General features: G+C 43.4%; 1 protein-coding gene across 8 annotated transcripts in view; it reads right to left on the bottom strand.

The window, feature by feature from the left end:
- Positions 1-13,645, bottom strand: part of ADGRG2 (adhesion G protein-coupled receptor G2) — a 146,581-nt gene that overhangs the window by 103,053 nt on the left and 29,883 nt on the right. For all 8 annotated transcript variants that reach the window (XM_040423689.1, XM_040423682.1, XM_040423685.1 and 5 more), the window contains exon 3: positions 7,174-7,770. In XM_040423689.1, coding sequence (XP_040279623.1) covers positions 7,174-7,770 — 597 coding nt within the window. The remainder of the gene's footprint in view (positions 1-7,173; positions 7,771-13,645) is intronic.

The raw sequence follows: 13,645 nt of genomic DNA, 5'->3' as shown, positions 1-13,645 counted from the left end.
TGCTCTGTACCACTGAGAGACAAGAAACAAAAAAAAGTCATGTCTACAGATGGATGTCTCTGGTTTAGTTCATATTATTCAGTAGCAGGCACTCAGTTTACTTATATGGTAAAGTAGTGCAGGAGGTTTTGTTCCTTCTGCTTAGCTCTACATATCCTGGTCCATGCAGGTGACGATCCAATGCTATCCATCCACTTCTGATCAATAATATGTCCATTATAGGGGTATTCCAAGATTTTATTATTGATGGCCTACCTTCAAGATAGTATCTAATTGCCAGGGGTCTGACACCCACACCCCTTAAAATCAGCTGTTCTTTAGTAGTGTGGTAGACAGGGAGGTGATGTTTGTGTGGACCCATTAGAGACAAGAAGGTACCGTCAGGACACAGGGATCTAGAGAAGTGGAATTCGGGAAGGACTTGTGAGAGCCAGAGTGCTGAGGAGGGACCTCAGGGCCCTTAAAAGTTAGGGTAAGGTTCAAGCAGTGAGGTAGTGTCCTAGGGTTTTTTGTGTGCCTTCAATCATATAAAAAGCTGAATAAAGTCATTACTTTTGGACTACCATTGGATTCAATGGCATTTATTTGGCACTCAGCACCACAAACACCTCTGTAGCGTCCAGGAAATTTCTGCCTTTGATGCTAAATTGTCCCAAATTGTCACTCCACATTTAGTGCATTTTTTGGAAAATTGGCTGGACATGCTGGATAATATTGCTAAGTAGAAGATTGGTATTAGTGCATAAAAATTACATTTTTCATTGTTAGTGGATCAGACTCATCCATTCAATGAAAAAAAAAAGCCATCCGTGTGTTACTTGTCTTCTACAGGTCCGATTCTGATGGATGTTTGAATGTACAGGAGGCTCCTAGGCCTCCTGTACACAACCGTATCCGTTTTTCCAGTGCGCAAATCGAAGAGCTGCAAAACACAGATTTTGTGCCTCGGTATGTCCTGCCCTCACAGACACATACAAGAATAGGAAATTTTCTATTTTTTCTATTTTTTTCTTTTTTTGTGGGGCCGCCATTGAAATTAATGGATCCGCATACCATCCACAAAACATGTGGATCGGATGCGGATCAAAACTACAGTGGTGTGCATGAGCCCTTACTCTGAGACTGCTGTCCAAACCCCCTGATTCCCGTACACTTAAAGGGAACCTGTCACATTGAACACAGTATTCAATCTGCAGGAAACATTTTATAGAACAAAAGGAGCTGAGCAGATTAATATATAGATTTGTGGGTAAAAGATTCAGTTCCTCCTGCTCTATAACCTGCTGTGCTGTCCACACATCAGACTGCATGTTCAATGTGACAGGTACACACACACATACAGCCAGGTCCATAAATATTGGGACATCGACACAATTCTAAAATTTTGGGCTCTATACACCACTACAATGGATTTAAAGTGAAATGAACAAGATGTGCTTTAACTGCAGACTGTCAGCTTTAATTTGAGGGTATTTACATCCAAATCAGGTGAACGGTGTAGGAATTACAACAGTTTGCATATGTGCCTCCTTGTTAAGGGACCAAAAACTAATGGGACAATTGGCTTCTTAGCTGTTCCATAGCCAGGTGTGTGTTATTCTCTCATTATCCCAATTACAATGAGCAGATAAAAGGTCCAGAGTTCATTTCAAGTGTGCTATTTGCATTTGGAATCTGTTGCTGTCAACTCTCAAAATGAGATCCAAAGAGCTGTCACTATCAGTGAAGCAAGCCATCATTGGGCTGAAAAAACAAAACAAACCCACCAGAGAGATAGCAAAAACATTAGGCGTGGCCAAATCAACTGTTTGGGACATTCTTAAAAAGAAGGAACCCACCGGTAAGCTCAGCAACACCAAAAGACCCGGAAGACCACGGAAAACAACTGTGATGGATGACCGAAGAATTATTTCCCTGGTGAAGAAAACACCCTTCACAATAGTTGGCCAGATCAAGAACACTCTCCAGGAGGTAGGTGTATGTGTGTCAAAGTCAACAATCAAGAGAAGACTTCACCAGAGTGAATACAGAGGGTTCACCACAAGATGTAAACCATTGGTGAGCCTCAAAAACAGGAAGGCCAGATTAGAGTTTGCCAAACGACATCTAAAAAAGCCTTCACAGTTCTGGAACAACATCCTATGGACAGATGAGACCAAGATCAACTTGTACCAGAGTGATGGGAAGAGAAGAGTATGGAGAAGGAAAGGAACTGCTCATGATCCTAAGCATACAACCTCATCAGTGAAGCATGGTGGTGGTAGTGTCATTGCGTGGGCATGTATGGCTGCCAATGGAACTGGATCTCTTGTATTTATTAATGATGTGACTGCTGACAAAAGCAGCAGGATGAATTCTGAAGTGTTTCGGGCAGAATTATCTGCTCATATTCAGCCAAATGCTTCAAAACTCATTGGACGGCGCTTCACAGTGCAGATGGACAATGACCCAAAGGATACTGCAAAAGCAACCAACAAGTTTTTTAAGGGAAAGAAGTGGAATGTTATGCAATGGCCAAGTCAATCACCTGACCTGAATCCAATTGAGCATGCATTTCACTTGCTGAAGACAAAACTGAAGGGAAAATGCCCCAAGAACAAGCAGGAACGTAAGACAGTTGCAGTAGAGGCCTGGCAAAGCGTCACCAGGGATGAAACCCAGCGTCTGGTGATGTCTATGCTTTCCAGACTTCAGGCTGTAATTGACTGCATTGACTGATGCATGCCATCATTTTTGGGAGCTTAATGAGTGTGGGTTTCTTATTGAGTTCAACTAGAGCCATACAAATCCTAAATATATTATTGTGACACTAATAGGGCTGAAACGATTACTCGATTGAATCAAGTAATTCGACACCAAAAAATTCTCGATGCAAATTATTTGCATCGAGAATTCGTTTGTGTCATGTGACCACGAAGCGGGAGTGAAGCGCTTGCTATTACTCACTGCTCCGTGGTCACCCGCCTGCCCGTACCGCTATGCACTGACACATCGTCAGGTCATAGTGAGCGCTCACTATGACCCGATGCTGTGTGATGTCAGGACGGCAGTGCAGTGAGCAGAGAAGAAAATGGAGGAGCTGTGGAGCAGAGCCCCTACAGGAAAGGTAAGTAATGGTGCTGGGGACATGGCCAAGAGGGAGAGATGGTGGCACTGGGGGGAAAGCTGGTGGCACTGGGGGCAGTTGGTGGCACTGGGGTGCAAGCTGTTGGCACTAGGGGGGCAAGCTGGTGGCACTGGGGGGCAAGTTGGTGGCACTGGGGGGCAGCTGGTGGCACTGAGGGGGCAGCTAATGGCACTGGGGAGCCTGATGGCACTGAGGTTGCAGCTGGTGGCACTAGGTGGCAGTTAGTGGCACGAGGGGGCAGCTGGTGGCACTGGGGGGGGGGTTGGTGGCACTGGGGGGCTGCTGATGGCACTGGGGGGGAGCCTGATGGCACTGGGGGGGGGAGCTGATGGCACTGGGGGGAAGCTGATGGCACGGTGGAAGCTGATGGCACTGGGTGGCAGCTGATGGCACTGGGGTGTCATCTGGTGGCACTAGGGGATAGCTGGTGGCACTGGGGAGCAGCTGGTGGCACTGGGGTGGCAGCTGATGGCACTGGGGTGGCAGCTGATGGCACTGGGGGGACAGCTGGTGGCACTAGGGGACAGCTGGTGGCACTAGGGGACAGCTGGTGGCACTGGGGAGCAGCTGGTGGCATTGGGGGGGAAGCTTATGATACTGAGGGGGCAGCTGATGGCACTGGGGTGGCAGCTGGTGGCACTAGGGGGGCAGCTGGTGGCACTGCGGGGGCAGCTGGTTGCACTAGGGGGGCAGCTGATAGCACTGAGGGGGCAGCAGATGGCACTGGGGGCCAGCTGATGGCACGGGGGGCAGCTGATGGCACTAGGGGGGACAGATGATGGCACTGAGAGGGCAGATGATGGCACTAGGGGGGAACCTGATGGCATGGGGGGGCAGCTGATGGCACTGAGGAGACATCTGATGGCACGGGGGGGGGGGGAAGCTGATGGCACGGGGGGAAGCTGATGGCACTATGGGGGCAGCTGATGGCATGGGGGGGCAGCTGATGGCATGGGGGGGCTGATGAGTTTTTATAAAGAAAAACATTATTTTAATAAGTTTTTTGTTATTAGAGTACTCAATAGAATACTCTATTACAAAAATATTCGATAGCTGCAGCCCTAGACACTAATCATCATACATAGAATTGTGGATTTAAATACTAAGCTAACTGCACACTTTAAGGATCATTTTACATGAACAACCTCTTGAGGTTTTACCAATATATAATGCTATATTTTCAGAGGGCACTTGTGTTCCCCTTTATTGAATCCATTTCTAGATTCATAGCATCACATACTGTTACTCTACCAAGTTGCATATAAATCCTTAATAGGCCTTTTATGTTTGTTTAGCCAGTCAAGGAGAATATTGAGTCAGCTTTGGTTTTAATTAGCAGAGTTGGAAACAATGTCGTCATTGTGGTTTTAGAACGTGGTCTGCCGACCTGAACCCAAAAATATACCATTCAGAAGAATTTCTGCATAATTGTAATGTATGGGCTGACATTTTCTCATGTCAGACTAAGAAAAATACAGCAGCTGCTGAAGAAGTTTTAAAAATGACTATTTGTACTTTTGTATTTCTACTTCCAATAATGTATGGGTTTTCTTTACCAGCTATCTTACTTTCTCTTTTCTGTGCCACTAGCTCACCAAGAAGTGCGATGTAACATGAATGAGACATGGCTTAGTAGGAAATGGGAATGGCAAAGCTGCAACATTTTGCTCTACGATTCTGGGTAAATTTCTGTAGCAAAGTAATTATATGTATATATATACAGTGCTGCCCATAATTATTCATACCCCTGGCAAATTTTGACTTAAAGTTACTTTTATTCAACCAGCAAGTAATTTTTTGACGTGAAATGACATAGGTGTCTCCCAAAAGATAATAAGACGATGTACAAGAGGCCTTATTGTGGAAAAAAAAAACATTTCTCAGCTTTTTTTTACATTTGAGCAAAAAATACAAAATGTTCTGCACTGTGGAAAATCTCAGAGGACGTGGTTGGAAGCCAAAAGTGACACCTGTGCTGGCCAGGAGGATAGTTAGAGAGGTAAAAAACAATCCAAGGATCACCACCAAGGACATCCTGGTGAATCTGGGCTCTGCTGGTGGCAATGTCTCAAGGCAAACAATCCAACGGACACTGCACAATGCAGACCAAGGAGGACGTCAGTTCTCCAGATAAGGCACACAAAAGCTCGCTTGGCCTTTGCAAAAGCTCATCTGGACAAAGAAGAAGACTTCTGGTCTTCTGTGTTATGGTCAGATGAAACAAAAATAGAATTGTTTGGTCACAATGATGTTTCCTTCATTTGGAGTAAAAAAGGAGAAGCCTTCAACCCAAAGCACACCATCCTCACTATCAAACATGGTGGTGGGAACCTAATGCATTGGGGGTGTTTTTCAGCCAATGGACCAGGGAACCTAATCACAGTAAACGGCACCATGAAAAAAGAGCAATACATGAGGGTTCTCAACGACAACATCAGGCAGTCTGCAGAGAAACTTGGCCTTGGGCACCAGTGGACATTTCAGCATGACAATGACCCATAACACACAGCAAAAGTGGTGAAGAAATGGTTAGCAGACAACAACATTAACGTTTTGGAGTGGCCCAGCCAGAGTCCAGACTTGAATCCAATTGAGAATCTGTGAAGGGAGCTAAAGATCAGGGTGATGGCAAGAAGACCCTCCAACCTGAAAGATTTGGAGCTCATTGCTAAAGATGAATGGGCAAAAATACCTGTGGAGACATGCAAAAAGCTGGTCTGCAATTATAGGAAGCGTTTGATTGCTGTAATAGCCAATAAAGTCATTTCTATTGATTATTGAGAAGGGCATGAATAATTTTGGACTGGACACTTTTTGCTCAAATGTAAATAAAAGCTGAGAAATGTCTTTTTTCCCACAATAATGCCTCTTGTAGATGGGAGATACCGATGTCATTTCCCGTCAAAAAATTACTTGCTGGTTGAATAAAACTAACTTTAAGTCAATATTTGCCAGGGGTATGAATAATTATGGGCAGCACTGTATATATATATATATATATATATATATATATTCAAATCAACCCTTTTCTCCATTTTGCTAATAAAAATAAATACCAAATAAAGATCATTGGTATTGCGTTGTCCAAAAATTACTCATAAATTAAAATAAAAGTATGCACCCCATGGGTGTATGGTAAAATGGAAGAAAAGCAAAAAGGCTGATTTGCAGTTTTTTTGTTGCTTTACCTCCCCAAAAAATTGAATTAAAAAAATGATCAAAAAGTCATACAATCCACAAAATTCTGTAGCAATGAGAAATACAGATCACCTCTCAATAAATCAGCTCTTGCACAGTGCCGTAGACATCTGAAAATGGCGATGCAAAGACACATTTTATTTTTTCTAATGTTTTTATAAAAGAATTAAGACACAAGAATAACTACAAAAATGTGGTTATTGCTGTAATCATACTAACCCGCAGAATTAACATGAAGTTGTCAAACACCGCATAGGGAATGCAGTAAAAACAAAACCCATAAAACTGGTGGAATTGCATTTTTTTTCCAATTCCACACCATTTTAGAATTTGTTTTCCTAGCGTCTAGCTTCATGTGCAATATTACAAAGTACAACTTGTCTGTAAAAAACAAGAGCTCATACGTCTATGTGATCGGAAAAATAACAAAGTTATGGCTCCTGGAAGGAGGGGAGTAAAAAAAAAAAAAAATGGAAAAAATCGCTGCATCAGGAAGGGGTTAAAGTAACTCTGTGGTACAGCAGCCTGCAATCTGTCACTGGCAAATGCCATTATGATGCCTGTTGGCATGCTACGACATGTGGAAGCAGTGCCCCAACACATGCTGTACAGAGTGATTGTATTATAGCATGCAAGAAAGCCTTGGAAATTGTGGAATGCCCTGGCAGACTGCAAGTTTACTGTTCAATTATTCCTGCTGGTGAAGAGAGGGCATTCAGTATATACCTATGAACCGTTACTTTGCACCAAACCACAGCCTTTCGTTAAGTGAAATCTGTAATAATTATGTCATCTTGGGATGTTATCCTAGGCAAAAATAAATGAAAAGCAGTAGTGACAGGACTTACCGCAGTGCAGGGATGAATCTTTCTGTACTACCGTTGAGATGTAGATCCAGTCATCCTTTCTCCACTTTATAACTTTCCCATCAATGCATTTCTGCAAAAGGGACGTTTGTGCTCTGTCCCACATCCGGAACATGTAGATATTACCGACTAACCCAACAGATGCTGAGGCATTTATGTCTTTAAAGTGCGAGCAGCCGAGGACCACACTGCCACCTCCGTCTAGTTTGGTGCTGTTCTCCAATTTGCGGCTTTCTTTTAATGTACCATCCAGATAAAATCCCATGGAGTCATTGCTGCCATCCCACATAATGCAGACCTCGTACCAAGTATGTGGTTTTAGTCTCTCAAACACAGTTATCTCAGTGCCGAACATCCATATTTTCAAGCTGCTGCTGTCACCAAGAAGACCCAATTCATAGGAATTGGTGGGAGAAGTAGGCAGCTGGTAGGTGAAAGCAGTCCAGGGATCAGAAGAATCCAGCTGTATGTAGGTGCACACGGTAAATTCTGTCAGCTCAGGGACAGGTGTACTTAAAGTCATAATGTCCACGCATGGCGCACTAAACACAGCTTTGAAATCAAATTTAGCAGCATGAGCTAAAAAAGAAAATACGTGAGAAAGTAAGGACAAAATACTTCTGAGCCAAAGCTAGATTAAAGAGAATGTGTCATCAGAAAATGACCTATTGTTTAAATCACATTTTTATGTTTAACATATTTTTAAAGAATTTGGGATGATATTTTTCATTTCCATGTCACTATCTATATTTTTTTTAAAAAAAACATAAAATCCTGCAGTTTTTGCACTGGCCACTAAGCCTAATAATAGGCACCACTTCTTGGTCTGCACAGATCACTTTACTGCAGTTATCTGCTTAGGTACACACAGGACTAGAATGACAGATATCACCTCTGTATAGATAACACAGTATCCTCCAGTGATAATAGGTCATTGTCAGAGCTTATGTACTCTCTCCTGACCACAATCACAGAGCATGCCTACAAAACTCTCCCAACAGAAGTTAATGAGGTCCCCTCCTGTCCATTTTGTCTACGGCCTGTGTGGCGGCTGTCCCTAAATGCTCTCTCAATGCTGTTAGGACCTGCTCAGGCAAGATGGGCGCCCCTATAATCATGTTCAAGAAATAGCAACATTCGCTTTGACACAGCCGCAGCCAACTGCTGGCCACAGCGGCAACCTGCTCCCCTTGCGTTATGCCAATAAGTCACCACTGTGGCCAGCGATTGGCTGCAAGGAGCAAAGGAGCCGGAACCCAGTGCCGGGGAGCAGGTATGTATGCTTCCCTTTGCAGGTCTGCCCAGGAGGGGGGTTTGCCAAAAATCCTCCAAAAAGGTGGCCACTCCTTTAAGAGCAGAACAAAAATGGAAAGATTACAGTCTGAGGTATCTAGATGCATTAAAGCAGTTGTCTCATCAGAGACTCCAACATCTCTGGCAAACAGCTGACCTTGCCAGAGGAAGCCCTATTACATGGTGGCCTTGGTAGTAATATGGCTGGAGTCCACTGGTAATAGGAACCACTTGTACAGAGCAGCTTTTAGTCCTAGCTCATGGACAGGGTCCAAACTGGGAACCCCCCTCTATGATGTCTATATGCTTTGATGAGACAACCCCTTTAATGTTTTGTGAGTGGCCAAAGGAACCCCTATTGTCTGACGAGTGGTTAGATTTGCATGCAAACTACAACATATGAGTAATGCTACATTTTCTCTTAGTTTTACATTAGTCTAAGGACTAAATACTGGGCCATCTGTTTACTGTGTATTCTGACCACATTGTCCACTGATTATACAAATGCTGGAGGAATATCAGTCCTTTGCTACTGCAGAACCTCAGCTCTGGTGACCACTTGATTTATCACATAGCAGTTTATGCAATTAAACATTTTAAAAAGTTGTACTATGGCAGCCATCTACAATACTCTTGGCACTCATGCACATGAACGTGTTTTTTGTCCGCATCCAATCCGCCTTCTGATCCGACTGTGGAGCCATTCACTTCAATGGGGCTGTGTGCTGTCTGCATCCGTATGAGAGTTCTATAGAGGGCAGGACACTCACATAACCAGTGTGCGTGTTTGTGGATCCGCAACTTGCAGGCCGCAAAAACGGCTACAGCCGTGTGCATAAGCCCTAACCGTAAGAGCCAACTGAAGGTTACTTTTTTACAGAGCCCTGTAGGAACCTCTTCAAAAACTTTAAGTCAAAGAATCATTCATTTATACCCCTTCACAGTTCTGGGAATCGAAATTGTAGGCCAGTGCGTTTATTTTAATTTGCCGTAGCTGGATCCAAAAGCCACACAGTAATTGAAAACTATAATTTCCTTTTAAAAAAAATGTGATGCTTGGACTTACTCCAAGTGATGACAAATTCTAATTAAACAGAAAAATGTCAGGTTTTTATAAATATATTTAGAAAAATATACCCAAACCAAGCATCTGAATTTGTATAAAGAAATATTTTCCAATGTGCTCATGCACACGACTGTATGTATTTTGCGATCCACGGATCCGCATTCATGTGCATTCCATATTTTGCGGAACAGAACATACGGACATACGGAAACGGAATACACATGGAGTAACTAACGTTTTTTTTTGCGGACCCAATAAAATGAATGGCTCCGCATATGGTCCCCAAAAAAAAAAAAAAACGGACACAGAAAGAAAATACATTCGTGTGCATGAGCTCTAAAAGATGTAGGTTTGTTATACATTATAATACAGAACATTTCATATAGTACAATACCTCAGTGCTGCACTTCACCGTTTAGTGAGCAGACTGAAGGAAGCGCTGTTCTTTTTCAGCCCTCCTAAATTATCAGAATTAAAAAAGGTACATACTTACCCCCTCCTCTCTTTAAATTGTAGAATCTCAGGGGGACATTTACTAAAATCGGCATATTAGATCTGTCCTAATCACACGATTACACGACCACCGCTACCTCTTCAATCAGCAGGGGTGCTGGGAGTCCGACCCCCGTCAATCTGATATTGATGACCTCTCCTGAGGATAGGTGATCAATATCCTGGCACTGTACAACCCCTTTAAGAGATGTAAACCTGTGATATGAGTAGGGGAAGGATTTAGACCTGCGTGAAATATGCCGGTTTTAGTAAATGTCCCCCTGAGATTCTACAATTTGAAGAGAGGAGGGGGGTAAGTATGTACCTATTTTAATTCTGATAATTTAGGAGGGCTGAAAAAGAGCAGCGCTTCCTTCAGTCTGTTCGCAGCATTAGGTCTCTTTCACACGGGCGAGATTTCCGCGCGGGTGCGATGCGTGAGGTGAACGCATTGCACCCGCACTGAATCCGGACCCATTCATTTCTATGGGGCTGTGCACATGAGCGGTGATTTTCACGCATCACTTTTGCGTTACGTGAAAATCGCAGCATGTTCTGTATTGTGCGTTTTTCACGCAACGCAGTCCCCATAAAAGTGAATGGGGCTGCGTGAAAATCGCAAGCATTCGTAAGCAAGTGCAGATGCGGTGTGATTTTCACGCACGGTTGCTAGGAGACGATCGGGATGGGGACCCGATCTTTATTATTTCCCCTTATAAAAATAAAATTGAATTCACCTTAATCCACTTTTTCGTGCAGCCCGGCTTCTCTTCTGTCTTCTTCTTTGAGGAATAGGACCTTTGATGACATCACTACACTCATCACATGGTCCGTCACATGATCCATCACCATGGTAAAAGATCATGTGATGGACCATGTGATGAGCACAGTGACGTCATCAAAGGTCCTTTTCCTCACAGAAGAAGACAGAAGAGATGTCGGCTGCGCGAACAAGTGGATTAAGGTGAGTTAAATTATTTATTTATTTTTTTAACCCCTCCAGCCCTATTGTACTATGCATTCTGTATTCAGAATGCTATTATTTTCCCTTATAACCATGTTATAAGGGGAAATAATACAATCTACACAACCTTGAACCCAAACCTGAACTTCTGTGAAGAAGTTCGGGTCTGGGTACCACATTCAGGTTTTTTATCACGCGCGTGCAAAACACATTGCACCCGCGCGATAAAAACAAAACAACGGAACGCAATCGCAGTCAAAACTGACTGCAATTGGGTACCTACTCGCGCGGTTTTGCCGCAACGCATCCGGACCTTATCCGGACACGCTCGTGTGAAATAGGCCTTAAGGTACTGTAGATATCCGATGTACAAGTTCTGTATGAAACGCTCTATATTATAATGTATGACAAAACTATTACATTGGAATATATTTACAAAAAACTGTCATTTTTCTGTTTAATTAGAATTTGTCATTACTTGGATTAAGTCCACGCATAACATTTTTTAAAGGATATTATAGCTTCCAATTACTGTGCGGCTGGCACTGCACAACCCCTTTAATAATTGTGGCACATCTGTGCAGCTCCGTGCGCCAAAACGGAACTCTACACCAGCAAAGGAGCTGGTGTAGATTTCTAGTATAGCTTATACCAGTTTTCTGGCGTAGATAATTACACATGAGACGGGCTATGCCAGCCGTGCACTCCCTGCTCCCAGCTCCACTTTGGGGCTCTAACCCCCAAAAAAGTCACTAAATTTTGCGCTCCAAACATTGGGACTTTTTTGGTGCCAGTTTTCTGGTATACAGGGGATAATTAATGTCCCAACCCCAGTATCTAAGGCTCATGGACTCCCAAATGATCTTTTATGGTACATCCACATGGGACAGGCATGCTGCAGCTTTTCTTCAGCAGAGCTGCGTGCACAAAATCGGCAGCATTTTACCCAGGCAGCCGAACGGATAAGAGTTTTTTTTTTTAATATCATCCACATACTGAAAAAAAATTCCAGAAAGGAATCTGCACATTACTTGAGGTGCAGATTTTAAATTTGCAACATGTCAATTTATGTTGCAGGTTTTCACAGCAGATTTCACCATTTGAAAACCCGAAGAATATAGGGTGTGACACTGCAATTATTCCACAGGGTAAAAACCATAGCATCTACGTCCTGTTTCGAGCAAGAGCACGGCGCTGGTTATGGACATGCTACTGTAGATACACTATATTTTATACTACCAAAAATATACTATTTATATGCTTCACAATTCCTCAGTGAGGGACCCACCAACCAGACACCGCTCATCTATATGATATCAGAGCTTATGGTAGGGAGGTGGGCAAGGTTTAGACCCAGCCTGAAGAAAGTTAATGCGTCAAGCTTTTCACTCCTTTTCTAATCTACATCACTTCAAGTGACAAAACGTAGCTTAACGGGTAGGAAATATCTCCTGAAACCTTCTGTTACATAAAAATCAAGCATTCAAAACCCAGTTGTAGCATACAGGTGCAGCCTCTACGTGATCAGGAGAAGTCATGTCGTGCATGCGCTGTCTCCCCACCCAAAACAAGCTTTACCCTAAAAGCAGCCACATTCCTTTCTTAGTCACAAATGTTGAAATATATCCTCTATTGTCATCATGTTACTGTCATTCCTCCTTTACAGAAATAACAGTACACGCCCGCTTGCAGACGCAAATAGGTGTAGGTAGGTGACAGGTTAAGCGAAAAGATCATTTCCTGAAGCTGGTCTGCTTAAAGGGAACCTGTCACCTGGATTTTGGGTATAGAGCTGAGGACATGGGTTGCTAGATCGCCGCTAGCACATCCGCAATATCCATTCCCCATAGCTCTGTGTGCTTTGATTGTGTCCAAAAAACGATTTTATATATATATATGTAAATGAGGCTACTAACGTTTCCAGAGCCCAGCACCGCCCCGCATCCTCCGAATCTCCTCCTTGCTCCCCGACGTCACAAAGCTAGGGCGCCGTAATCTCGCGATGCGCGAGCTAGAGCATGCACAGTGTCGGCATAGTGTTCCTTCCCTGTGCTCGCATCAGCCTCAGGGAACGAACTGCGCATGCGCTAGCTCGCGCATCGCGAGAATACAGCACTCTAGCTTTATGGCGTCAGGGAGCAAGGAGGAGATTCGGAGGATGCGGGGCGGTGCTGGGCTCCTTCACAGTGGGTGTTACTGCACTCCGAGAGTCAGAGAACCCTGGACTCATCTCTGAAGCATGGAGGAGACAGGACTCATCTAAGGTTCATTTACATTTATTTTAGATTTTTCTCTGAACTTATAGTTCGTTCAGAATTGATTTTAATATCATTATTAATGTATTAAAAAGTATTTTTAGAAAAATGAGTGGATAAATAGGCTTAGAAAGTGATGACAGGTTTCCTTTAAGCTAAAGAACTATCTGTGGTCACGGACATTTTTCCAACGTGAGTTGTGACGTAAGCATAGCCACAAATGTATTATGTATACCCGACCCTTGGGCTGCTGCTGGTGGAACTTAGACTCTGGTAAAAGATTAATTGAAAGATTGGACAGAGTTCAAGAAGATATTCTTCAGTGGAGTGCCGCACCTAAACTCCTCTAGACTTCCCTTCAGAGTCCAGCGCTGTGCATTCTTT

Source organism: Bufo bufo, chromosome 3, assembly GCF_905171765.1.
Source record: "Bufo bufo chromosome 3, aBufBuf1.1, whole genome shotgun sequence".
NCBI lineage: Eukaryota > Metazoa > Chordata > Amphibia > Anura > Bufonidae > Bufo > Bufo bufo.
The sequence above is the reverse complement of the archived record's forward strand: the minus strand, read 5'-3'. Positions and strand labels throughout refer to the sequence as shown.